The sequence below is a fragment of the Vanacampus margaritifer genome, chromosome 1 (assembly GCF_051991255.1).
Source record: "Vanacampus margaritifer isolate UIUO_Vmar chromosome 1, RoL_Vmar_1.0, whole genome shotgun sequence".
NCBI classification, from domain to species: Eukaryota; Metazoa; Chordata; class Actinopteri; order Syngnathiformes; family Syngnathidae; genus Vanacampus; species Vanacampus margaritifer.
In genome coordinates, this window is record NC_135432.1 from 56,916,540 (window position 1) to 56,944,374 (window position 27,835).

At 38.7% G+C, this 27,835-nt stretch overlaps 1 protein-coding gene across 3 annotated transcripts; it reads right to left on the reverse strand.

Annotated features, from left to right (window-relative positions):
• Positions 1 to 869: 869 nt before the first annotated feature.
• On the reverse strand, positions 870 to 22,983 carry slc35f4 (solute carrier family 35 member F4). 3 transcript variants are annotated; one of them, XM_077556127.1, is made up of 7 exons: positions 22,626 to 22,983; positions 8,056 to 8,356; positions 5,404 to 5,623; positions 5,205 to 5,330; positions 4,929 to 5,121; positions 4,672 to 4,701; positions 870 to 3,288 (listed from the first exon to the last, which is right to left on the reverse strand). In XM_077556127.1, the coding sequence occupies exons 1-7, from the start codon at positions 22,849 to 22,851 to the stop codon at positions 3,047 to 3,049; spliced, it is 1,338 nt and encodes a 445-aa protein (XP_077412253.1). In that variant the 5' UTR covers positions 22,852 to 22,983; the 3' UTR covers positions 870 to 3,046. The 3 variants fall into 3 exon arrangements, with proteins under 3 accessions (XP_077412253.1, XP_077412245.1, XP_077412261.1); XM_077556119.1 differs by having other exon boundaries at positions 4,672 to 4,761; XM_077556135.1 differs by lacking the exon at positions 22,626 to 22,983 and adding an exon at positions 12,716 to 13,134 and having other exon boundaries at positions 4,672 to 4,761.
• Positions 22,984 to 27,835: the final 4,852 nt, after the last annotated feature.

Genomic DNA, 27,835 nt, shown 5'->3' on the forward strand with positions numbered 1-27,835 from the left:
AAACAGCAGTTCTTTGGCAACTAGCATTAGCATCTGGCTCTTGCAGTTGCTGGTTACGCATGTTCAATGTTTGTGTGAAAGTGTGTTAGTGTTTTCCTCCAGCAAACAGGCAACATGACATCTAAAGATGGCCTCTGTTCTCATACTTTTGGTAGAGCTGTTGGCCCTAGCCAAATGCAGTGTTGGGACCCTCCGCATCTATGTATCGTAAAATGTTTGAATATCAATGCTTATCAATCAGACCTCCAGGATAGCTCGTGCTCACATTTCAAACACTCTTCTGACCCAGATGCCTTCCCATACTTCCTCTGTGGATTCTACTTCCTCTTTTACCTGATTGAGTCCTTTGTGTGCCTCATTATGCGGAGAGTGAAGCCCTTGTTGAACCAACATTGTTACAGGAAGAAGATGAACGGTCTCTTTTCTTGACTGGCATGTTGGAAAAGAGCACTTGAGTGTCATAGCAACAAAAAGAAAGATGGTAAAAAACAAAGAAGTCTGTTTACGGTCTCAGCCATGCTTTTGTTCTACACTTTCTTATTGTGATGATGTTTCTATAGAAACTCTTCCCACAGGTCCTTGTGTATTTCACGGCAAATGCTTGAGAGAGCTTGATGTTTTTGGCATATCTTTCTGGGTGGAAAGAGAAGTTATTTGACAAATTGTTGGCTTAATAAAATATCAGCTTCTCTTGGCATTATATTGCTTTCTGCAAATACAACTGGATAACATTTGATTTGGACTACTGGATTATTCCGTGTTATTAAATTTGAAGTGTTTAAATGTCACCTTAGTAAACGCTTCATTAGCGGTCTCGGCTCACTCACTGTGCTCCTTAAACCAGAGAAGCACTGTAATGTAGACTCGTGTGTGTGTGGTCTTGTTTTTATTACATATTGGGGCCAACATTCAAGGATTTCACAGAGTTCAGACCTCTTTTTGAGGGTCAAGACTTGGTTTTAAAGTTTAGGCTTGAATTGGGTTATGGTTGAGGTTAGGGTAAGGAACACGGGTAGGCAATCATTTTTGATGGTTGGGGTTAGAGCAAGGGACTAGGAAATGCATTATGTCAATGAGATGGTCTCACAAAGATAGTAAAATAAACATGTGTGTGTGTGTGTGTGAGAGAGAGAGAGAGAGAGAGGGGGTGGGGAGGGAGATAATGAGAGAGAGAGGGAGAGGGAGAGAGAGAGAGAGAGAGAGAGAGAGAGAGAGCTACCAATCATACACTGTATGCTGTGCATCTTAAAACTTCCCCTAGGCTTTTTCTCTATTGCTCGGTAGCATGCACATATTATTTCAGATGGTGTGTGTTTGGAGAAGGTGATAAATTGCAGCGCCGTGCACTCATCTCAATCTCCTTCACTGTTTGAATTTCAAGTAATAACACTCATAACTCATTCATTCCAGCTCGGCTGATTAATGCCCTGCTCCAGCTGTTTCTTGCCTTCTTTTATATGAATGCAAATTAAAATTTTATAAATGTTTTTAAAATCTTAATGCAACAGTCCTTTAAAGCCTCAGAAAGAACCGCAAAGTCCCGAATTTCATCTTTCAGAAATGAAAAGGTTTAACATCATAAATAAAAAAGACACACAAAAAAAGCAACATAGTCATTCAAAAAAATCTAATATTCGAATGAGTCTTCTCTTTGTTCCCACAACTGAGTTTGTCGAAGAGAGACATCCTGCTCACGCGAACATGAAGCCTGAGCAAATGAATATTTCAATTTGCTCTACGCTGTTTAAAAATATGGTTAATTTTTAAGAATCTTTATGTAATATTTGAACATTGCACTCATTTTTTTGTTCTGCCCTGTTTGTACTCGCTCTTTTTGTAGCAGAAGTTATGCATTTATTTTTCCAACAATGTTCAATGAATAGAATAGTAAAGTTAACCACCCAAATTTACCTTACAATAATATGTTCTATGCAGCCCCACTAATCCAAAAATGATATTAAGATTAATATTGTGTTTGTGGAATATGAGTTAAGCAACAAAATCTACCTGTTCTTATCCATCGCCACAGGTCGGCCATTTTTATTATTTATTCATTTATTTATCTATCAATCTTTCACACGCATCCACTCAAAATCCCACACTAACGTGGTCTCCCGAGCGGGAAGTGAACCTGCGCCGCCTCGATCGAGGGCAAGCGATGGTACCACCTCGCCACCCAGGGCACGGAACGGCCATTTTGCAACTTGCTGTTGACTTAAAAAATGGCATCACAGTTCCTGAAGGCTCAGGTAACGACTAATCACAGCCTGGCTTCAGAAAACAGGTGAGCTGTGGCTGGTCGGCAAGTAACAAAATGGCCGCCCTCTGAGATGGATCAAAACAAGTGGATTTTGCCGCTTAATTCATATTGCAGAAATGCAATATTGATCAAAATGCCATGTTTAGAATTCTTAGAGCGTATACAACATATTGTAAAGAAAATTTAGGGGGTTGACTTCCCCTCTAAGAAGTTGTGGGAAACCATGAGATTCAATGAAGCCAACTTTTGTATACTTAGATTAACATTTGGCTAGTTGGCTGGTTATATAAAAGTTAATACAATGTGAGCACAGTTTTTTTTAAATCATTATGAAAACAAACAAAATACTTGTAGGCCTATACATAGGAATGATATACTGTTAGTTTTTCTTAGATATAATTCATGTAAGTAATATTTGAAATAAATACACGTTGGTGTCTTTAAATAAATAAATAAATAGAAATATATATAGGTCTAGCCCGACTGTCCCTGCCAGGATTTATATTCACAGAATACATTCTGCAGAGCAGAGCAGGTCAGAGGTCAGTCAGCGTGTGAGGGACCGAGTGTGGCAGGTTTATCGAGAAAGTAAATAACACTTTCCACCATTTTCATTTCAACATCATAATTATCCCTCTCGCAGTGAGCCAGGTGCATCTGATGCATCCTTGACAAATAATCTTGATAATCTGTCATATCTTGTGATTGTTTTCATCATGTTTTTTCCGGTCTCCCCTCCTTGGGTGGGCAGTGGAGGAAAGAAGCTCGCAGAGGAGTCTCACAATGTCATGCTAAGGGAAGGGAGACGGCGCCGTTGGCCCGACTGCGGCTTCTCGTGTGAATGCTGGATTCTGTGAGCTCCTCGCCGTGATCCTCTGACTTCTTGTCTGCGATGGTGGCCAGGAAACGTAACGTAACCGAGTCCCACTCTTCTGGAAGCAGCAACAGCAAGAAACCCAGGCAGATGATGCACGTGGCCGCAAGGCGCACCATGCTGAAGATCACCTCGTGTTTAAGGACATCGACAGCTACAGTAAGGATTGGGGCGGCGGGCCAGGGTAGACAAACAAAACAAAAGCAGATAGAGATTAATTATACAAGTGACTTTACGGGGATGAGTAGGCGGATAAGTGAAGAAAATGCGGCTCAGCATCCGAAAAAGTGATCCACCTGATCCGCTGCGTCGGCACAACTGCACTTCAGTGTAACTCCCTGACCTTTATATGGTCTATCTCGGTTAAAGCTAAGAACTTGTCTGTAGGCATTTTGTGTTGCCGTGGCAACATGACTCTCCCCTTGCTAGATACAGTCACATTTGCACATGTGTGCTGTATTTGAGCAACGCTCGTAATTGGCTTTCTTGGGCTGAAGAGGTGCTGAGCACACTGTGAGTCACAGTGCTTGCAATTGCAAGGAATTTAACCATTTTAATAATTCACATCGGCTCCAACCCTCAAGTAAGAGAATTGTGTGAAATGACTTAAGTCTGAAAAGAGAATTGTTGACCAACTTAATTAAATTGCTTTAAGTGGTATTTAAATTAATCCAAAATGAGTATATTAAGTTTCATGAACTCAAGTGATTAAACTTAATGACCTCATAATTAATTAAACTTAATATATTGACTTGGATTAACTTAATTCAATTGTGTGTTACCACTTGAAGCAATTCAATTAAGTTGGTCAACAATTCTCTTTTTAGACTTAATTTGGTTCAACAATTCTCTTTTTTTTTGAGTGCATTGACCAGAAAGCAAGCTGGCTATGTTCACAACGCAAACGTGCTGGGCATGAAAATAGAAAAATATTTATTTATTTATTTATTTTTAGATTACATAAACCAATCAAGAAGCTGTTAAATTTGTTAATTTGGACACTTTACATGTGCAGAGGCAGTCTGCACATTAAGTATCCTGGCCTTCAGTGGGGATTTAAAGTACAGTACTCGACTTAATGCACCTCTTATAACCACAACTATATGTAACTATAATAACAACAAAAACAAACCAAAACAAAACATAACCGCTGTCTGCAGTAAGCCCTAAAAAGAGTTTGAACATTGTATATAAACAAGATTATGATGACTTTAAAAACTCAACATACTACCTATTTTAATAAAAAAATTAGAGCTGTCAAACGATTACATTTTTTAAATCAGATTAATCACATCTTGGAATTTTGATTAATCACGATTAATCGCTTAATTAAAAAAAAACTTTGACAACCTCCTTCAGTCATTACATTTAAAATGTCTCCACGGGTAAACTGTCTGAAATTGAATCAGTGATCTTTTCAGACAAGATAAACAATAAACCCGGATGTTTATTTAACGTGACTTATATGGATAATAATTTGGAACAGAGTGTAAAATAAAACCGAAGGCAATATTTGAAACACAAAGAGAAACCTCACCCGCGTTTCCTGGTACACTGAGTAGAGTTCCTATGGAGATGAGAATGGGGTACGTCAGGACCACACCGACGTGGACCAAAATGTTGAACACTAAAATACACAATAGAATGATTAAAGCTGACATTTTAGCTGATTTTTTTGTAAGTTGGGCCAAATGTGCTAAGTACATCTTACAACCTGTACTACTTACTGTATGTGACTTGAATTCATACTGATTTGGATGTAAACGAAAGCAAAAGCAATGATGTCATTCTCACCTAGCCACAGTCCTGCCAGGCCACACATGTAACCCCAGGGCAGTGAGGAGAGGGAGCCCCATTGCTCTACTTTGGTAAAATACAAGATGAGGGGCACACAGGAGATGAAGATGAGGTTGAAGAAACCCATGGTGGAAAGGAAATGAGCCACTTCGCCAAGATTGGCACTTCCCAGGAACATCTTGAACAGCACCTGTAGGTGGCGGCAAGACAAAATGCTTAACACCAGCTGCTTGGACCTGTTGCTTAATATGCTTGGGTGGTCGGTGCTCTCACTTTATAAAGAGCTGAAGTTGAGGCTGAGCCCACAGCCAGTGCGACACCCACAAAGGAATCGCCATGGAAACCATCAGCATACGCCATCATGACGATCCCTGTGATGGCCATGATGGCAGCAACAATCTAAACGAGGGGTCCGTTAATGAGTTGTATTCACGTAACTTGCTTTATTTTTAAAAATTCATAACGTACATACCCGGACACCCATGAAGCGGTCCTTGAGGACAATCCAGGACAATAGAAAGACGAAGGCCTTGTGGCAGCAGTAAAGGGCGGAGACATCAGTGGCGGTCAGCTTCTTCAAGGCCATAAGGTACAAGTAGTTGGTCAGCGTCCACAGGATGGAGAAAGGTGCGGTTCTCTTTACAAAATGCTTCAGAGTCATCCCTTCTTCGCCAAACAGCTTGCTGCACTCTCTGGCAAAAGACACTGTATCTTTTAATGCTTTGTTCCATAATGACATGGATTTGATGAAAGTAATGGGATGCCTGGCCATTACATGTATACTACCTTTTTATTTTTATTTTTTTTTCCTGGAGAGCTCAGTATTGTTCATTCGGTAATTTTACCGATTTGACATGTCATCATCATTGTACGGAAGCGTATTGCATTCACTTGAAAAAAAAAAAAAGTCCTGTTATTCTGACTAATTTTTTGGGGGGAGCGTTGTTTTTTTGAATAATTTTTCCCCCTGTTTTTTTAAATATATTTTTTTCTGTTTTTTTTAAAAATATATTTTTCTCTGTTTTTCTGACTAATTTTTTTGGGTTGCTTTGTTTTTTTGAGTATTTTTTTTCCTTTCTGTTTTTCTGAATATTTTTTTCAGTTTTACAGATTTTCTTTTCTGTCCCAAAAAAAATTCAGAAAAACAGGAGAAAAAAATATTCAGAAAAACAGGGAAAAAAATATTTGTGGAAAAAAATTATTTAAAAAAACAGGGAAAAAAATTATTCAAAAAAACAATGCTCCCTCAAAAAAATTAGTCAGAAAAACAGGACTTTTTTTTTCAAGTGAATGTAATACGCTTCCGTATCATTGCTCTCTTTATTATTAATTTTTTATTTATTTTTATTTTTTTGTATGTGGGTGAGTATGTGTATGTGCGTGTGTACGAGCGTGTGTGTATTCATTAGTTCACCTATGTATACATGTATACTACCTAACATTTAAGTCCAGAGAAGAGATGGTTTCTGTTTTGCAGCTAAATATGATGATGGGGTTGAGGTCAGACATCCTGTGCCAATCCTCTCTGTTCCATCATGACTGTGTCCCACAAAACAAGGTTCATAGAGTTTGGATACGTTTTGTTTGGAAGAAAATGCATAGTGTGCATGACCTGAAATATTTTCCTTTGTTTTCCTTCCTGTAGGCGAGTGACCACATGGCCAATACTTTTGTATATACAAAGTAGTGCAGGGGGTCACCGACCTTTAAAAAACTGAGAGCTACTTCTTGGATACTGATTAATGCAGCGCTTCTTGATTATTTTTTGTTATGCCCCCCCACACACACATAAGAAGAAGAAATATTTCACATCAATCCCCCTCCCGCCACACATCCCGCCAACTCTCCACTGCAACGATAAATTACATTATTTGTCTATAAAATAATTGTAAATACACCTCTGCACAGAAGCTATTATTCCTTGCGCAGTCTCTGACAATGAAAGCGCCACCGCCACCTACTGTAGTGGATGTGTAATTACGTACACTTTATATGCGTTAAGCAAAACTGGGGTCACATCGCCCCCAAGGGGAAGTCAATCCCCCTCAAATGCTTGACAATATGTTCTATGCAGCTCCACTAGTCTAAATATGGTATTCTGATTAACATTACATTTTTGGTATACGTATGAGTTATGAAGCAAAATCTCAGGGGATGGCTATTTTGCCACTTGCTGTCGAGGGAAAATGACATCACAGTTGCTCAGGGCTCAGGTAACAACCAGTCACAGCTCAGCTTCAGAAAACAGGTGAGCTGTGATTGGTCATTGCCTGAGCCCCGAGCATCTGTGATGTCACCATTCTGGGAGGATTAACGACGGAACTCCAACTGGTCATTGAAACTGGGCTTTGAAAGTAAAGTTGCGAGAAGCATGGGAGCGATCAATGAAAGAAGGCGAACACACTCCACCAAAACAAACTGGGAGGCAGCGCCGGCCGGACAAGGTATGTCACGATATGTGAATGGATTATTGACATCTGGGTTAAAGTGTCTGATGTTTTAAAATTTTTCTCTGTAAAGTAATTTCGGCCAGAATCATCCCATAATATTTTCTCTTTAGCCACCGCATAGCACTTTGTGCACTTTATGCTCGCAGTTTGTGCTTTGGGATTGTGAATTCACGTCCGATTGGTCCCGATCCCGTTTTTTTCACTTATAATCCGTATGACAGCCTTATTTTATTTGTATTATTATTTTAATATAAAATAAGTGCAAAAAATATGGAGTAACCGAGTAATGTTACAACAACATTTTTACTCTGAAAATTCCTTAGAATGCACAATCTGAAGTGCAAAATGGCACAAATTCCCCCCCAAAGTGGAGTTTACCCACCCAAGTAGATTTCAAATCTGTGGGAAACACTGTAGTGTATGTTCATCCATTTAACCATCTGTCCATCGATCCATTTTCTCTAGTATTTATCCTGTTTGAGATCATTAATGGGGCTCGAACCATATCCAGCTGTCATGGGGTGAATGTTGGACTACATTCTGGAACGATTACCAGTCAACCACAAGGCTATAAAACTAATGTGTCATGGATGAGAATTCAGTTGAGATAGCCAGCAGCTCCATGCGAAGTTCCCACCCGGAGCTTTACAACCCTGGCTCGAGAAACAAATTACCTGAATTTTTGAATGGGTGTCTGTTTCTCCCTTGTGGTCACCACATGTCCAGAGTAATAAATAGGAAAGAAGAGGATATTCCAGTTGCTGCTGAACCAGGATATGAAGAAGGGACAGGAGAATGACTGGAAGGTCAGCTTGACCACCTGAGTGGTACCCACCCAGGAGGAGGAGATGCAAAGCACCATCAGCAAGCCACCAAGCACCTTCAGCACTGTGCTGGTGCATGTCTGGTACGACTGGCTCTCAGCACTTGTCTCACTACCAGGCGTCTCGGCGTGAGACTCCAAACCATCCTCTCCTAAAGGAAAGACAAACATAGTTTTTTCAGGATAAATTGCCACTCATACACAGCAAAACGTCCAGTGATTAATTCATTCACTGCCGTTGACGGCTATAGACGTAAAAATTTTTTTTAAACTATTTCTATTAGTTTAACATTTTTTTCCATTTTTGTTAACGCGAGGATGAAAACCTAGAATTGTTTTTAGAAATACAGATATAAAATATGTGATTAATTAAAAATTGTAATCGCCTTAAATATTATGAAATTTTTTTTTAAATCGTAATTAATCGCATGACTTCATTAGTTAACTCACAATTAATGACAAATTTTATATCTGTTCTAAATGTACAATAAAAAAAACATTTTAACTTTTTTATTGTACATTTAGAACAGATATGACATTTGTCATTAATTGTGAGTTAACTAGTGAAGTCATGCGATTAAATATGATTAAAATTTTTAATCGCCTGACGCCCCTAATTTTTAATAATCTTTTCTTTAAAAAAAAAAAGAGAAAAAAAGAAAAGATTATTAAAAATGTTTTAAAAAATAATTAAAATTAATTTTTTAAAAAACGAAGAAAAGATTATTAAAAATTAGGGGCGTCAAGCGATTACATTTTTTCATATTTAATCGCCTGACGCTCCTAATTTTTAATAATCTTTTCTTTAAAAAAAAAAAGAAAAAAAGAAAATATTATTAAAAATGTTCAAAAAAATAATTAAAATTAATTTTTTAAAAAACGAAGAAAAGATTATTAAAAATTAGGGGCGTCAAGCGATTAAATTTTTTCGTAATTAATCGCATGACTTCACTAGCACTAACTCACAATTAATCACAAATTTTATATCTGTTCTTAATGTACAATAAAAAAAACTTTCAAACTTTTTGTTAAAAAAGTATTATCTATATTTACTGTGGACAAAAATAAAATGGCAAATACTGTAGTTTTTGGAGAGATGCTAGTCTTATTCCTAGTCACTGTCAAGGTGCCTTTGAGCAAGGCATTGACCCCACCCCCAGCTCAAGAGGTGCTGCACCCTTTTCACGCCCCTTCACTCTGACATCCTTGCATCCTGCATATCCAGCAGGGCGTGAGTTGAATTTCATTAAAATAAAATGAGTGTATTAATATATCACGGCCAATAGTTATTCACTGCATGGCTAAAATGTCAAGATCACGATTATAATATACAGACAAAAAAAACTGCATTCAGAATCTACTAATGTGACCTTTACTGACACAGAAAACTGTCTTAATTAACACTAGTTTAACTGGAACCAAAATGAATGTCATAGTATTTTACATGGACCGACCGACAGACAAGTTCAGGTACGTTCTTTAACTTTCCGCATGCCGTGATCAATTTACACCAAGGCAGGAAATCAAAGACGACTTGTGCTGCCCGCTGCCCAAGTTGTCTTTGCTAGCTCAGCATGTGGAGCATGCCTGCAAGTATCTCCCTTCCGGCATAGCCAAGCATCTCAGTGCTCATTATTGCATCGATGGACCCCCCCGCTCCCCCCCCCCACCCCTCTTCAATCGATAAGCAGTTCAGCAAAAGGGAGTGCAGTAAAGCCACCCACGAGCTCAATGAAAATGGATTGCTAGTAAATAACTTTCTTTGCTTGTGTTTATCAAGTCAACTTATAATTATGGTGTAAATTAATTAAATATTTAATTAGCCATCAGTGTCACTGAAACACATTTAATGCCACTAAGACTGAATAAGCAAATGACTGGAACTGGATTACTGGTCAGAGGTTCATTAACTACTCTCTGTTAGTGTTATTATTAGTTTAGAGTTCTCTTTGAGTTAAATTTAAGTTACATTTTTGCAATGGAACACAAATACACTAATACCACCGCCCTGAAGGGCCTCTGGAGGTAAGCTAATGAACTTTAGCGACTACGCCTTTGTTATTGGCAGACACAATATAGGTTACAAATAAATGTACTAATGTGTTAGTTAGGACTGCATCATATTTTGTTTACTTGTGTGATAATCTTGCCTGACAACAGTGCTGCAACTGGCAAGAGTGTCTGGATCTTGCAGTTGCCAGTTACAGACATTCAGTGTCACCATTAAAAAGTTTTGACAAAAACTTTTCATTTTCCGCTCGCCTTCTCCTCTTCTTCACTCCACTGGGATAATGCCGCTTTATTTTCATCATGACAAGTTTATTTTGATGATTGCAAGAGATATGCGAGTACCGATATTAGGTATCTCGTGATACTGGCCATTTTATGACCAGGAACTAAAGGCATACATGTCTGAGAGATGCCCCTTAAGGCGTACAACCACATATTTTAATTAAGATTTATTCTGGCCACTGAATTATTAGTTTCATTTTATTTATTTATTTATTTATTTATTTATTTATTTATTTATTTATTTATTAAAATTCAATTTATTGTGTGTGTATTTTATGAACAAATGAAAGAAAATTGCTATTAAGTTCATGCAATTTTAAGGGAAAATTTAATGTTGGGATATATGGGTCTTTCTTTAAAAAATATATCTATTATTGAGTGTTTTTACAATGTCAGTCTACAATCAAGTACTAGTGGTATCGGCTTTGGTGATGAAAAGTTGAGTACTTGTACTGGTATCAATCTGAAAAAAGTGGTATCAAACATCATCTTCCTGAATTAATTCTGCATATGCATATATATATATATATATATATATATATATATATATATATATATATATATATATATATACTCCATTTGCATGAGGAGGGAACAATCATCATAGAGTAACAATTGTGAGGAGTTTTAAGTACTCAAAATAATACCAAACTTAACATTTAATTAAAAAAAACACAAAAAAAATGTTTGTCTATCATGGGAAGCTTTCTACAATGGTCGCACCAGATGATGATTGGTCGCACCACATAATACTTTCAACTTAAATCCTAGTTATAAAGCTAACAATTAGCCATCTAAACAAAACAAGCTAGCTAGGCCACGCAAGTAAAATTACCATGAAAATGCATATTTGTTGGAAAAATTTAATATTACTAGTAATTATATTTTCACAGGTAATACCGTATGACGTCCAAATATGAAATACAATATTTCATGCCAGTTGCTCAAAGGGTAACTTTTTTTTTACATCGGTGTGTGGCAGTACAAACCTGATAGTAGATACTCCAATGTGTTCTTGACTGTCTCGTGGATAATATAAACTCCAGTTTTTAAATGTATTTCAGAATAAGAGTCCCAAATAGGTTATTTATTTTTGGTCGCACCACATCATATTTCATAAAATGGGCATCATTGGACAAACTTATCCATCAATGACCTGCTTGTCTAATGGTATGAGAGTATATCGTCGCTGCTATGTAAAAAACACGTATGTCCACCCCCCACCCCCGGTTTTTATTCTTTGTACGTTTTGGGGATGAAACTTCACTAAATACCTAAATACACCCATGAGCCACACGATGCTAATTTACAGATTTGAGAGAATTTGTGAAAGTGATTTGGTCTCATTCCACTCTGTCTGCTGTCATTCCGCAAGAGTGCAGCAACACTAAAGCCTTTCGTGTTGGATGCAAGCGCTTCAGTCCTAAGGTATAAAAGCCGCTACAGGCTGATCTGGCGCCAAGATGCAGTGATATTAAAACTCCGCTATTCCCTTGCCCCAGGGAAGCAGCTCTCATGGCCAACACTCTCCTCTCAATTGAGGCTGTGTTATTGCTCACAAATATTCCTGCTTCCAAAGTTCCAACAGTATTGCACTGCTTCAAACCATATATTTATTTATATATTTACACTATGTTCCTATGAGGTCATTCAAAGCACAACGCTGATTCACTCTCACCAAGCAGCTCCAAAGTGCTGCATAGAAGAAGTGCCATTCATTACTGGCTTGTTTTTAATGGAGCTCCTCTGCCCCCCGTGTGATGCACTTCCCTAAATCCAACCCAACATTTCAATCTGGTGTGCGTTTTTCTCGTGACATTGATGGATGGACTCCCGCTGGAACTCATGGTCACGTCAGCAGCAATGTGCAGCCCCGGTAAGTCGTCTTAAGGAGGAGTGAGATGCTGATGATGTTTACGGAAAGGGGATTAGGGTATCTGATTTCTCTAAAACAAAGGTGAGCTGTACAGATTAGAAAACGGATTTAGATGTTTGAAGCTCTTAGGGATCCGCGTTCTTGCTTATTTTTGAGTGAAAGGACATGAGCAGAACTTGCTGATGTGTTTGTTTTGTTGTTTTGTTTTTTTATCCAGGCTGGCTATCCATCTGCATGCAGCATGTCACCCTCGAAAACAGTGTCATATAAAAAATGATTTTCTTCTGTTCACTTCGCCTACATGTAAAGACGCAAGCTTTATGTAGAGTCAACTTGAAGTTACCTTCAGAGATGGGGCAGGTCAGGACCTGAGTGCTGTAGGAGCTGAGAGGAGCCACTCGGGCCGAGTGCTTCTTCATCCTCCACTGGGGGCCCCAACACACTGTCCTTCCCTGGGAAGTCTATTTATGTGTGTGAACGCTCAGCAGCTCTTCCTCCTCGCTCCGCGCATCCTTACTCCTCCGCTTCTTCTTTTTCCCACTCTTCACTTATTCCCCCACCCGCCCCCGCCTAGCTGCCTGCCTGCTTCCCAGATCTGTCAACTCTTCTCCCCAACACTCCGGCTCACTCTCCGGCACTCTCGTCTGTGTGGAGAGTAGTGACACAGCTGACTGGCGCTACTACTGTTGCAATGTCATGCCGTGATCCAGCGCCGCCCGCCACTGTCTCCAAGGGAGACTGAGCGTCAAGTGTGTGTGGCACGGCGCAATCACTATCCTCATCTCACTCCATCCTCGCCACCCCCATCTCGTTTGTCTCTGTTCAGCTGGCTTTACCCCTCCCTCCTCTTTTGCTCCACAAATCAGCAGCTTTGTTTGGATGGTAACCAAGCAGCCCAGCCTAATTATGCTGCGCTAGCTTCTCTCCTCTAGTGCTCCCTGTCCTCTTTCTACCTGAGCGGGCTTGTCTCTGCAATCCCTCGTTGTCTTCTGCAGTACACTGTCATGTTTTGACTTTCACGTGTTATCAGATTATTTGTGCATCTCATCAACATCATCTAAATGAGTTCTAGAAATGGCCTACATGATGGTACTGTGTTAAAGTTTTGGGCCAACGCTCTATTTGTAATGTTGGTATTGGCTATGAAAAAAAAAATGGCCCCCTGGAGGGATCACAGCATTTATTGTTAATCAGAGGTATATTCAGTGTAAAAACAGTTGGGTCAAAAAATAACCCAAATTGGGTCAAACAGGGACTGACCCAACTTGTGGGTTATTCAGTTGACCCAAAAAGTTGGGCCAACTGAATAACCCAAAAAAAACAACCCCAAAATATGTTGCTTTATAATAATTTTATTTGACCCATTTTTTTTGTCTTAAAATTCAAAAGTTTGTGTCAGTTCATTTTTTAACCCAGTTCAATTGGGTTAGTAAACTAACCAAAAAGCTGGGTCAAATGAATACCCCCACAAAATAAACCCCCAAATTGGGTTGCTTTCTGGGTTATTAATTAAATTTGACCCAACTTTTGGGGTTAAATAAGTCTTTGCGTTATTTAACTTTTTGTGTTAAATAACTCAAAGTCGATTAGTTCTTTTTTTGACCCAATTCAATTTGGGTGTTTTGATTAACCCAAAAAGCTGGGTCAAATGAATACCCCCACAAAGCAACCCAGTTTTGGGGTTGTTTTGTGGGGGTATTCATTGTTAATTTAATTTGACCCAAATAACCTCAAATAACTCAAAAAGTTGGGTCGGTCCATTCTTGACCCATTTTGGATTATTTCTGTCCCAATGCTTTATTTTTTTATCTTATATTGTGTTGTATGTTTAAATTGGAGCTGTTTTACATCAGATTAATCACATCTTAGAAATGTGATTAATCGTGATTAATCACTTATTAAAAATACTTTTTTTAATCAATATTTTTTGGCCGCCAAATTTGAAGAGCACCGGTTATGTGTTAATTCATTCTACATCTAATGTTATGAGGACGTCTTCAACATTTTTTGTTCCACTGCACAGGCTAATCCTATTAATATTTTTCTAATCAGTTAATTACATGCAAAATTGAAAAAAAAATGACCCCAATAATATGACATGAATAAATATTCTGAACGTCATCTGCTGTCAAGCTAAAGGATCATCTGTGGTCAAAATTAATAGTGTTATTAATATGCACTAATACTGATTATTAATGCAATATTTTTTGCTTGTCAATGAGTTAACGCTTTAACTTTGATATCACTAGTTTAAATGAAAGCAGAATGAAACATCCAGTATACATTTAAACACATAATTAAAATAATAATAATAATAAATAGAAATTTTGACTGTGGTTTATGTCATGTAAGTTTAATGGACATTTTCTGAAGCTCTTGACTTACAAGAACACTAAATTAGTATGATGTATGCCTGACATTTATTTCACAATTCTACATTTTCACTATAACGAGCTGTAAAAATAATAATAAATAGATTTTTTTTAGGAGGGGGGGGGGGTTGTTGGCTTAGGATGACGGTTATCACAATCAGTCATCTGTCTCTTCTCTGCAGTGCAGATCAATCAGTCAAAGTTCTAGCACTGCACCAAAATGTACAGTATAATTTTATGTGTGCTGCGCCTAAGCAAAGTTACTCATTGGATAGTTGAGGGACATATTTCAATACCAAGGTGACTTTTAGTTGTCTGAAGCCGTATTACAGACACATGTAGTACTCTGGTGGAATATCTTTATGTGATATACAACCACGAGTGCACGTTTAATATATCTCATATAATCCCGACCAAAAATTAGCAAAGTTCAGCTAAATGGACCCTAAACTTGCTGCCATTATAATGAATCAATATGCCAGCCAAGTTGGACTGAAGCTATAACATTTGCTGTGGTGTAAGCAGAAGATAGGAGGATGCATCCCGTGAGAGGAGGGTCACTTAAAAATAGACCTGCTGATGAGTGGAGACAAAAGCTAGACAGAGAGGGACGGCAAAAGAATGCATGCAGTCAGCAAAGCCCAGGATGCTAATCGCTACCTGATTAAGAGTGGTGTCCCCAGCACAAGCACTGCAGCTGTCACTCTAAAATGTAAGCTAAATGGGCAGTAGGATTGAAAAATTGTCGCTCTGTAAAATGTACACAGTGTTTTTTAGATTTTTTTTTGTTTTGTAGCATGTGTTATGTGTCATCTGGCAAGAATGAAGCCTAAAATGAACACAATGTTGAATTAATAACTTCTGTCCATTGTGACCACCAAAACTACACTGGACGTGCCTACCACAGATCAAAGCAGCAAATAATAAAATAATCTACCCTTTTTACCCCCATAGCAACAGCTGCACTCCCATCTACTGACGCACTGAATCCTTTTATTAGGCCCTTTTGTCATTTAGATTTCCAAACACATCTAACTCGTATGAGGCTTTTTTGAGAGCCTCTTTGTCACTAAATCTCTCAATAAAGACCAGGAGGAAAGATGAAGAGTTAGTAATTGCTGTTTTAACCATCAAGACGAGACATCCTCTCTTCCTCGACTGCCAGATGTGTCTGAACTCACTCAGCCCTCCATGTACTGCAGTTGGAACTGTAGAAGATGGCGACACCTTGTGGCCAATCGCGAAATAGCATAGACAATGCATTTCTATCAATCCTTGTTTTATAACGCTTATCATCATTGCAGCTGAGTTGGAGGCTTTGACAGCTGATTATAAGTATAGGTTAGACCTTGGACTGGTCACCAGTCAGCTCCTCCCGCCATGCATTGAATCCTTTTGGAAAGTGTGAGGAAGGACAAAGAGGAAACAAGCTACACAATCAGGTGGACGTCAGGGAAACCATGCAAGTCCACAGAGGAAACTCGATAAAATGAACCCCAAACACTCAAACAAGGTCATAAACACAATTAAGAACTGAATATTAAAAAGGAAAAAAATCAACCGTTCATTACTGAATAAATAGTATACATCAATATTTTAACCTGAATTGAAACAGATTTTTTAAAATTAGTATTTACAAATAACTAGAGAACATTGTGTTAAAAGCTATACCATTATCGAATGAACTAAATAATACAATTTATTTATTTATCTTTTTATTTTTTACAAACAAAAATCAAAAGGCTGCTTCCATAATAGCTTCCCCCCCACCCCCCTTTTTATTCTAATTTAAGGTTGAATTTTTTTTTAAACACATTTTAGGTCTAAAGTGCCAACACAATTTTTTTTTTTAAAGGAAGCTTAAGAGTCTAGACACATACTGTAACTGAAAATATTGCAAATTCATACCTATGTCCTTCTCTTTGTTGATGCTATCTTTATGGCTAACTAATTGCTATTAGTTACTAGGGATGGGTGAATACCGATACAAGCTAATGGCATCAGGCCGATACCAGGCCTTATTTCAAGGTATCTGTACTCGTTTCATGACCAGGAACTAGAAATAAGAAATGAAAAGAATAGAAAATCACCAATAATTTCCTGCCATTTTAAGGAAAAAGCTATATTGGGATATATAGGTCTTTTTGTTTAAGATTATTTGGATTGGGGGGGGGGGGGGGGTGTATGTATCAGATGTACTACTGGTATTGGTATCAGCAATGGCTGAATAGTTCAGTACTCATACTGTTATCGGTATAAAAAAAGTGGTATCGAACATCGCTAATTATTGCTCTTTTTTGTAGTGATGAATGAGTTCTATTACCAGGTCTTATTTCAAGATATTGGTAGCCGTCTTGTGGCTGTTTTACTATCAGGAACTAGAAATGAGAAAGTAGAATAGAAAATTGCCAAGAAAATTTTTTTGTTGGTAAATATAGGTATTTAAAAAAAAAAAATTGTCATTGTTTTGGGGGGAAATTTTAAGTATCAGAAGTATTAGTGGTGGTATCGGTATCAAGAGTTGAGAACTCGTACTGGTATTGGTTATCCCTAATTTTTGGACATGCCTAGTACTGAACCTATGCATGACAACTGAACTGTTTCTATGAGTGATTTTTTTTTTAAGTTGACCTGTCTTCATGCGTGTATGCTGCATTAGACTCCATCCTTATGTACACGCTGCAACAAATCAAGAGTAAACATAACATTAGAGGGAATTGAAGGTCAGCTTATTGATGCTGTGCACTCACAGAGTCCACAAGGGCACTGTTAGGCAGCTCACAGTACTCAGGCATGCTCGTAAAAAGTGAAAGACCACTCTAAAGTTGACTCCATTGTGCCATAATATCATCTAATTTTAGCATTTATCACAGTGAAGTTGAAGCTGACCGGCTATCCAAAATCACCTGACGGGACGTACATCAACATATGGCTGCAGTGCACAGGATGGTGAGTACAGGTCAGCACATCTAAAGGTCCCGCGGTGAAACACTGCCCCCATTGCATGCAGGGTGTTTTCACAGATCACCCCAGGAGACGGTGGAGGCTAACAGCACTCCAGGAGTCATTCGGGCAAGGCTTACATCCCGGTCGACACTCGGATGGTTATAAATAGCTCGGCGAGAGAAGGCATGGGAACGGCTTATTTCAAAATAGCTGCATGATAATGCTCGATGTTTATGGAAGGAAATTCACTCGCTGTTGACTCTGTTTGTAAATTTGCTTCAGAAAAGAAGATTGAATTATTAAACGTGGTGTATTCATCCCTCAATGATGCAAGTAGTTTCTCATTCTAATCTGCATTAAGCAGTCTCGCTGTGAAAGGAGTGACGGGACAATCACATTGCTGAGCAGTACCTGTCATTCCTCCTGCATTAGGCCTGTTCAGCCAGCAGGGAGTGCGCCTTCGCTACTGTGTTGTCGCCTTTTAAATTTAGCCATTTAAAACCGGTTACAAAGCAAATTACTTTAATGGTTTTCCAAGAGACGCTGAGGAGGCATTTACTGCATGCTATTGTCGTGTGGAACAACAGGAGCTAAACAACTACGCTGGGAAAAAGCACTTTGGCCTTTCTCGAAAGTCAGTTCTGTTTCCATCCCTCTTGTGCATATCATCGAGGTTGGGATGTTATCTATTTTCTTGTTAAAAGCCGTGTTGGCTTTGCCTCAAAACACCATTACGGTATCATGTATTACAGCCGAGAGCTTGTCATAAAATGTAGTACACAATTCCCTTAGAGGCAAATTCTTGCTCTTCGCAGATGGCAAGTGGCAATAATAATAAAATGCCAACAGGATCTTACTTAATATATCATTATGCCATAGGCAAGTGTTCCGTCTTTGTGGGAACTGATGCTCATCGACGTTTTGGTAAGCAATACTCATTTGCCTGTACAATACATGATTAAATCATTCACTGCCATTGACGGCTATAGACGTCAAAAAATTATTTAAACTATTTCTATTAGTTTAACGTTTTTTCCACTTTTGTTAACAACGGTATGAAAACCTAGAAAAAAATGATTGTACATTTAGCACAGATATAAAATTTGTGATCAATCGTGAGTTAACTAGTGAAGTCATGCGATTAATTACGAAAAAAAAAAATAATCGTCTGACGCCCCTAATTTTTAATAATCTTTTCTTGGTTTTAAAAAAAGAAAGTCATTTTAATTATTTTTTTAAACAATTTTAATAATCTTTAAATTTTTTCTCTTTTTTTTAAAAGAAAAAAATATTAAAAATTAGGGGCGTCAGGCGATTACAATTTTTAATGATACTTAATCGCATGACTTCACTAGTTAACTCACAATTAATCACACATTTTATATCTGTTCTAAATGTACAATAAAAAAAATTCTAGGTTTTTATACTCTTGTTGACAAAAGTAATTAATGACTGCTTCTCACTAACCATCATAGTGTGTCTAATAACTCTACAACTACTGCGCCCTAAGGAATACCTTGTATCTAAAAATAAAAAATAATAATTTAAAAAACACACAAATAAATTAAAATGACTTGATGACTAGACGGGGGCTGCACAGATGGCATATCGTATCGGCAAATCTGAAATGTTTCCCAAATCAAATAAAGCCCTCAGCTAGCGGACTCGTGGTCTTTTATAGACTGGGATTGAGTGTTATTATGATGCACACCTGCTCCCCTTAGGCCTGAAATTACAGCACAGTCGACATCCCATAATTCACCTTCCTCTGTTACACAATGCGATGTGGAATGATGTGTATGTGAATAGAACTGCCTATGATGCTATTCATATACAATATACTTTAAAGTGACTCAAAGGAGTAAATATTTTGACTCAACTTGTCAAATGTGTCATTAAACAATGACAATAATGATGAATGCACCTTCTGGTGGCCTTTTGATGTGATTACACTTGCAAAAAAGAAAAAGAAATGTACGTTAATTTTCTTATCGCTGACATAGATAATTGAATTAATTCACATTATTTGTTGTAAATAAATATTTTTGGAACAATTAAAGCACACCTGATGATATCTCACGACTACAATGAAGTCCTGCAATACGGCTAATTGAACACCCTAAAAATCAAAACTTCTCCGATAACAATCACATTTATTGTATTCCCACATTGTTTACAAATGAAAATTGGCTCATTATTGGAATTGTTTTGTGTTTGGGATTCCAATCTAAAATTTGGGTTGCTGCTCATTAATCAGCGTTCCCTCTCATGGGACCAACCTGGACAGCTAGAAATCTCCCCAAATGAGAGCGCATGATTGCATCCGTGATTAATCTACTATAACAGACAGGACACAGTTAATGAGCACAAAGCTCATTTCCTTTTCCTTGCCTAAAAATCTATTGTGGTGATGAGAAGCATCTTAAGGACCCCTAGCTTGAGCATGTTCTTAACTGAATTTGCATTTATGCATTTCGTCTGACAAACAGAAAGCAAAAAGGTGCAACCTCACGATATTGGGAGTGCAGGACTTGTCGATGTTTAAATAATGTGTAGTTGAGCTATTATGTAACAGCCGGGGTGAGATGTTCGGGAGCTTGCGTGCAAAGTCAAATTCATCTGGGGTGAAGCTTTTAGCTCCTCATACGTAATAAGGGCGATAGACAACTAGAGTGGTGCAAGGTAAAAAGGCATTTTGCAGTCCTTGTATGCATTGTCAACTGTTATACACAGTGAAATCGCAAGTGTGAATTTAACTCCCATAGTGTTAAATGTAACACTTTCCCTAAGTTTATATAGTTCTCACCAATTCCGAAATTTACACTTCCAAAAGTGTCAAAATTTAACTCATTGGTAGAGTGAAATTACAACACCCTTAGTGTTATTATTTGACACCAAAAAAAGTGCATTTTATACACTTTAAAGTGTTATCTACTTTCTTCTATCAGTGTTATTTTTTCACATTATCAGTGCTATTTCTTAACACTTAAAAGTGTTTTTTTCCTTTCATTTTTGATGTTAATTTCTCACAGTTTTGTTGTTACTTTTAACCATGAAGTGTTATATTCATTCCTTTAATTCCCTTAATTTCTCACAGTTTTAGTGTTACTTCTTGACAAGTTTTTATTTTCCAACCCAAATGGAGAAAGTGGCACTCGAACCTAGTACCTAGCACTTGGGGGGCAACAACACTAAGTACGCCACGAGATACTACATGTTCGTTTTTAGTTTTACAGAAAAATAATGAACATAAATTACACTACTCGTGAAAATCCGGAAACTTTTTGTTTTATGTCTCACGCGCTTTTTTTTATATTAACTCATGAAGAAAATAATTCAAAAACTGTATAATTTCATCTTTAATCCAAATCTAGAGTTGCCCTTAAAATCCAGGGGAAAAAAACATAGCAGAAGCATAAGGTAACTCAGCCTGGAGTCAATTAGTTCGACTCCCTGAAATAACACCACCCATAGAGCTTTTTCTGCACTGTGAGTGTTCAAATATCACCCAAAATCAACACTCAGTAACTCAAAAATAATTAACACTAGATTTTTAACACAATTTAACACTACAGAATTTGCTGTGTAAAATGTCACCACCACCAAAATCAACTTTTTAAAGATCATCCCTAGAACAAAATAGCATATTTACTCCCATACAATCCTACAGGCTTTCTGTCTGTGTCAGCAAAAGTCCCCATATTGCCCCACCAATCAAAAGCATGTTGACAAACCATGAATGTATAGACATGAAGCTGCGTGCCTTTTATCAAAGTCAAGAGATAGCTGATAGCATTCTCATTCATCATGGCAAGAGAGCCTCACTTGTCATTTGGATGACTGCGGTCATTGATTTGAGCTGCATTTAGTTATGTGTGCTGTAGTTTCGTGTAGCCCCTAAGACATTTTTAGAAATTAACTATAACTAGCAAAGTAAATATTAATCTCACTCGTTTTCACTATAAAGCCTATGACTGACAAATGGACTGAAGTGTGGAGCAGAATGACAGCAAAAAAACTATTCAAGAATAAAATATATATATATTAATTTTTTTAATCTGCCAATTTACTGGTTGCACTGGCACGAATTCTTGAAATTTTTAGTCTTGCTGTTTCAAATCGTAGAGGCAAAAATGCTTCTACTTAGGGGCAGTATGGAGCCCTGCAAGATACCGGTACTTGCGATGATGACCGATACCAGTATCAGCCACACTCTTGTGGCCTTTTTATGGTCAAGAACTAGAAATGAGAAATTCGAAGAATAAAAAAATGCCATTCATTTCTGGGAATTTTAAGGAAAAATGCTCTATTGGAATATATAGGCCTTTTTTTTAAACAATCTGTCATTGTTTTTGGGGGAAATTTTATCAATCAAAAGAAGAGGTGGTATTGGTACTAAAGAGTATTGGTCTGGAAAAAAAAGTGGTGTCGAGCATCCCTAGAAAATAGTGTAATAAATTAACATATTTTTCCCTTTTTCCCCCCTGTTTATAGGATACAGTAATATGATATAGTATAGTTAAGTGTCATCAATCATTTTAATTGTATAGAAAAACGGGAACAAATGAGAGTGCAATTTTGTTTGTTTATGTTCTAATACAGATCCGTATGGTAAGTAAGGCATAATTCCAAAGGTGAAAATAGTTTTGGTGTTTTCTTCCATTCTAATATGAAAAATGCAGTAAAGTAAGCCTCATAATTTCTATAGTATAGTATAGAAAAGTGAGTGTGTAATATATGTTTTCTTTCCCTCTGAGGCCTATCTATCTATCTATCTATCTATCTATCTATCTATCTATCTATCTATCTATCTATCTATCTATCTATCTATCCATCCATCCATCCATCCATCCATCCATCCATCCATCCATCCATCTTTTCGTCCAGTATTGTTGCATCTCTTGACTTCGTTTTTGCGTGCATGCTGTCACTTACTTCTGTGACTGGAGTATCCCGGGTTGTAGCCGTAGTATCCGGTGATCCTCAAGATGCGGTCCTCGATATCATGCAGCCCGTTGGCTGTCACTTTGGGGCCGCCGTTCACTAAGGGGCCGCGACCCGTGCCCCCGGTCGGCGTCGCTTTGCCCGGCAAGAGGGTGTTTTTGCCGTCAAGGGGCTCCAACCCGATGCCGCTTTCCACAACACTCTCGGCGCTGCTCATGGTCAGTCGGGTGTGCAGGGACAAATAGTCAGATGCATCCGAGTCCGAGAGTCGCGGGGAGTCTAAGCCGCAACAATTAGCACATTGACATTCCTCTAGTGACGCTCTGCTACGCACCTTCCTGCACGCGCAGCGATCTTGTCCCAACTTGAGTGTGGCGGACACGCGCCGCAAGGGGGCGTGTCACTACTGTCACATGTCTTGAAGGTGGTGAGAATGTCTGGAAAAAAATGGCTGCTAGTGTTTTTTCTTTTTTCTTTTTTTTAATGCTGAGGTTATACCTTGTAGTTTTATATTTATTCTTCCATAATTTTAAAGGAACCGCCATTTATATCAATCTAAGAGTGGAACATATAATAGCTGTGATCGTATGCTTAGCAGTGATGAGCTATTGGAGCCAGTAAGATCTCCTTTGCTGGCTTTAATGAAGCACGAACATACATTTACACGTTCTAATATGTGTGCCATAAAATTGTGTGATGTTGTCCCTAAAGCCTATTCTCTTTATTTCTTAGCATCTCTCTTGTCTGCACTACTTCCAGTAGAGTATGTGGATGCTATAAATCAGATTTCATACCATATGTGCTACCATGTAAACCTAATCTACACATGGGCCTTCAGAATCAGCAGTGCTTACCTGTGACTTTCACCAACCAGATTTCCAATGAATCTTCAAGGCCATTGAGCTTGTCATTGATGGAATCAGCATTTTTCCTGGCAGATGAGATGGCTAGATTTCTCATTAATATTCGATATGTAAATATAAGCTTTACTCTGATTGGATCGCTGCTCAGGTTAATTTCTTTGGTCAAATATAAAATAGAAATAATAAAATAATATAAAATCAACAGCATTTGCAAATATTTCAGTGGATATGGACAATCTGAAGATTTTTCCCCAGTTTGAACTATTTTAGTATTAAGTCCGTCCGTCTTCTTCCGCTTATCCGGGGTCGGGTCGCGGGGGCAGCAGCTTTAGCAGGGAAGCCCAGACTTCCCTCTCCCCAGCCACTTCAACCAGCTCATCCGACGGGACCCCAAGGCGTTCCCAGGACAGCCGAGAGACATAGTCTCTCCAGCGTGTCCTGGGTCGTCCCCGGGGCCTCCTGCCGGTAGGACATGCCCGGAACACCTCCCCAGGGAGGCGTCCAGGAGGCATCCGAACCAGATGCCCGAGCCACCTCAACTGGTTCCTCTCAACGTGGAGGAGCAGCGACTCGACGCTGAGTCCCTCTCGGATGACCGAGCTTCTCACCCTATCTCTAAGGGAGAGCCCGGCTACCCTGCGGAGGAAACTCATTTCGGCCGCTTGTATCCGGGATCTTGTTCTTTCGGTCACGACCCACAGCTCGTGACCATAGGTTAGTATTAAGTATTTTGATAAAACCAGCCAATAATTTGCAAAATAAATAAATAAATAAAATAATGTTTCGCAATGGGAGGATAAACCAAACAGCCTACGTGGATTAAGTCATGTAAGTCTGAACCTGAAGACCCTGCTAGAGCAGCACAATGCCATATTGACTCTCACATTTGCCTCACAACTCTGATGTTCATGGTTCAAGTCTCGGCTTCGGCCTTCCTGTATCAAGTTTGCATGTTCTCCCCATGTTTGCTTGTGGTTAAATTTTTCTGCCCCATCTTAGCGATGTCTCATTTAATTAAACATAAATGTGTTGTAGAGGAACAATATGCAATTTTGTTTCTTTAATAGTTGCTTTTGTGGATGATGGATTTTCCACTTTTTCCTCACTATTTTCAAGAATTGGTGATATGAACTAAGTTTTTTGTTTTTTTTAAATATATAACCATATTTTTTTTCCTCAGTTGGTTGCAGCTTTTGGAGCTGATGCTCCACTTGACTGGATCCTCCTTGCTTGTATTGTATGTAGTAGACGCTGCTCATAAAACTGGCCTCCAAATCCAATAACACAAGATGCAGCGCTTGAGTGTCTCTTTCCAAGTACTGCACACTGTGTGAAATCGATTCCCAATGTGTCCCCCTTTTCTGCATTGTTGTGCAGACAGATGCTGAGGTTTATGATGCCCTTGGATGCCAGCAGTGCCCCCCCCCCCCCCACTTCTTGCTTACTGAACCAATCTCCACCATATGTTCTATTGCTTCAGTTTGTTTGGGCTCCAAAGCACTTATCTGGCATATTCAGTCCAGGGACAGCTTTGTGGCCACAACAATTGCTCAGAAAGTTTTGGGAAAATTTATTACTGGACACTTTCTTAAAAGCTTTTGCAGAAGCAGTCCAAGTGAAGTTTTCCTCTGCTGCGTCCTTTTATTTTGCTGCTTTGAAGCTCTGCTTATCATTCATGCACTATACGCGTCAGTTGCTCTCTTTCAAGTTTTGAGTTATTATTTTCTATCAAATACTAACACATAAAAAATAAAGTCTGTGCAGCTTTAGCCCACTTGCAATACACGTTCAAAAAGCATTTTGATTGCGAGGCACTGAGACAAAGTCTCCTTGTCGAGTGAAAGGAATCATTCAGTCCTTGGAGCAATATCTTAAAAGCCATCATTAAAAAAAAAAAAAAATCCATCCTCACGTCCTCTTTAATATCACCTCTATTTGTCCCCCAGCAATAAGACTGCAATGAGGCTGGCTCCAATCTCAGACATGATTAACATTCAGAACATCCTCAGATCCAAATTCTCTGTACATGATGAACATTTTCTCCCCATCACCATCATCATCATCAGAGTTAAATAAAAATGCGTCCTGCTCGCTAGATGCAAAGCATTTCCCTTTACTCTATTATCCTTCTTGTGACAGGAGATTTGTTTTGTTCCTGTGCAGCAGTGCTTATTCCCTGCAGCTTGTGCGCTTAGTGTGTGCAAAGACTGATGTCTATTTTTAGATACCGGCTGACATTTACATATATGCTGAGCTATAATGTGATTTTGGTAATCGACCCTGCAATCATTTGCTTAATTGTTGGGGTAGCACACCTGACCCTTGCATGTGTTTGCATTCAAGCACAATGCATCTTTTGCTCAATAGACACTAAAAAAGAGATTGTATGTTCCACGTGACTTCATCCCAGGTGCCCCCCGACCCACTAAATCAAGTGTGCCAAATATATGCTCCGTGGGCTAGAACGGGCCCATCAAGGAGTCAAATCTGGCCCATTAGGGCCGAACACTAACTTAAAGGATCTTTGTGCAGTTTGTCACTTTTTTTTTTTTTTACTCGTGACTGCCACCGCTGGCCCAAAGCGTAACTGCAACATCTGTGTCAGGCTCGTTCATGGTGCGCGTGCGAGTATGTGTAGAATCTTAAAGCGACAGCCACAGTTGACGAAGACATGACTTCAAATGAGATAAGAAAAGCTCCGCCCCTCCCCAAAGAAACTGGGAAGAGAAAAGCTGATAGGTGCAGTCAGAGTAAAACAGTCAGGGCTCTTCGTACTCATCAGGGGCATTGGCGGAGCATGCATGATGTAAAAAAAAGCTTTAATATATTTTTAAACGTCACAATGCATCTTTATTTTTTTTACTTAAATTAACTGTTCCGAATTTTCTCCACTGGAAGGCGCACTGACAAATTTGTTTTACTATCTTTGTGGGGCTATGTTATTGACATAATGCATTTCCTAGCCCCTTCTCCTAACCCCAACCATCAAAAATGATTGCCTACCCCTATTTCTTACCCTAACCTCTACCATAACCCAATTCAAGCCTAAACTCTAAAACCAAGTCTTGACCCTTAAAAAAGAGGTCTAAACTTGTGGGGCCCAGCAAAATGACCCCACATGGTCGGGTGGGCCCCACAACTCTGTGAAATCCCAGAATGTTGGCCCCACACACACACACAAACTGGAAATATTTTTGACCTCTTAAAATCAAATTTGGGAGAATGTGGCCCCTGAATTAAAATGAATTTGTCACCTTTGAGATCAATGGCTGACCCCCTAGCCACCTGCAACATAAATATTCAATGTGCGCTAAAGATAACCTGGGTGGTGCGGAAGTAAGAAGAAGGGCTGTTTGTTAAAAAAAAAAAAAAAGTGCCACTTGAGCAATGAGTTACATTCTGGCTTTATGTGTTAACCTGAAGGCTTAATAAATATTTGATCTGTGGTTTTCTGGTCGAATGCATGGCTTTAAATAACAAAAGAAAGATGGAAGCACAACAGAAAACATAAATACAAATCCCGCAGATTTATGGTGTAAAAATGTATGACATTGCCAGAAATACTTATTCTGTCTAGAGTATTACGTGAGTGCACAATATAAATTAAAATGCTATCCTTTGAGATGTTCCAGCATGATATGACCTTTCTTTGTTGTTACCATCTGCAAAGAAACAGTGACCTGTTTATAAAATCCCTCCTCCTCCTCCTTTATCCACAAAAACAAACTTGTGGGCAATTGAGTCAGCTTGCACTCTTTTGCCAGCCTACATATGAATAAAATATACCATGTCCAAACGTCGGTGTTAAAAATAGGCCCCTCGTTTATGCCAAGTCACACTTTGCCTTGTTTCATGCTTGTTGAGTATGCCGTTGGTCGTTGGAGGAGTCAAGCAGTGTACAGTACGTACAGCAGGTACAGTACATCTTCACATGTACTTGTGCTGCCAATTAGTATCAGTGACTGCTGGAAGCATGCCTTTGCACATAAACATTTCATAAGCTACTGTGTGTGTCTGTGTTTTTCTGAAGGGCAAATCTTGCTATGTGGTGTGTTTGTTGCATGTAAAGCACGTGCTCTGTGCACACAGTGCCATGTCGGCGGACAGGTTGTCTAGGCAGAATGTCACGTACTCAAGCCATCAGCAAAATGACTGTACAGGATCAAACATGTGGCCTCTGTAGGAGAAAGCATTGGCGTTTTGCATTTACCTATAGAGTTAAACAGCAATCAATAAACTAATTAGAATGGCTGTGAATATAGAGTGCAGCAACTCTCGCCATCTCATCAGCGGAATATACTTCTAGCTGAAGGCTCGGCGCCGCTAACAAAGAAATTC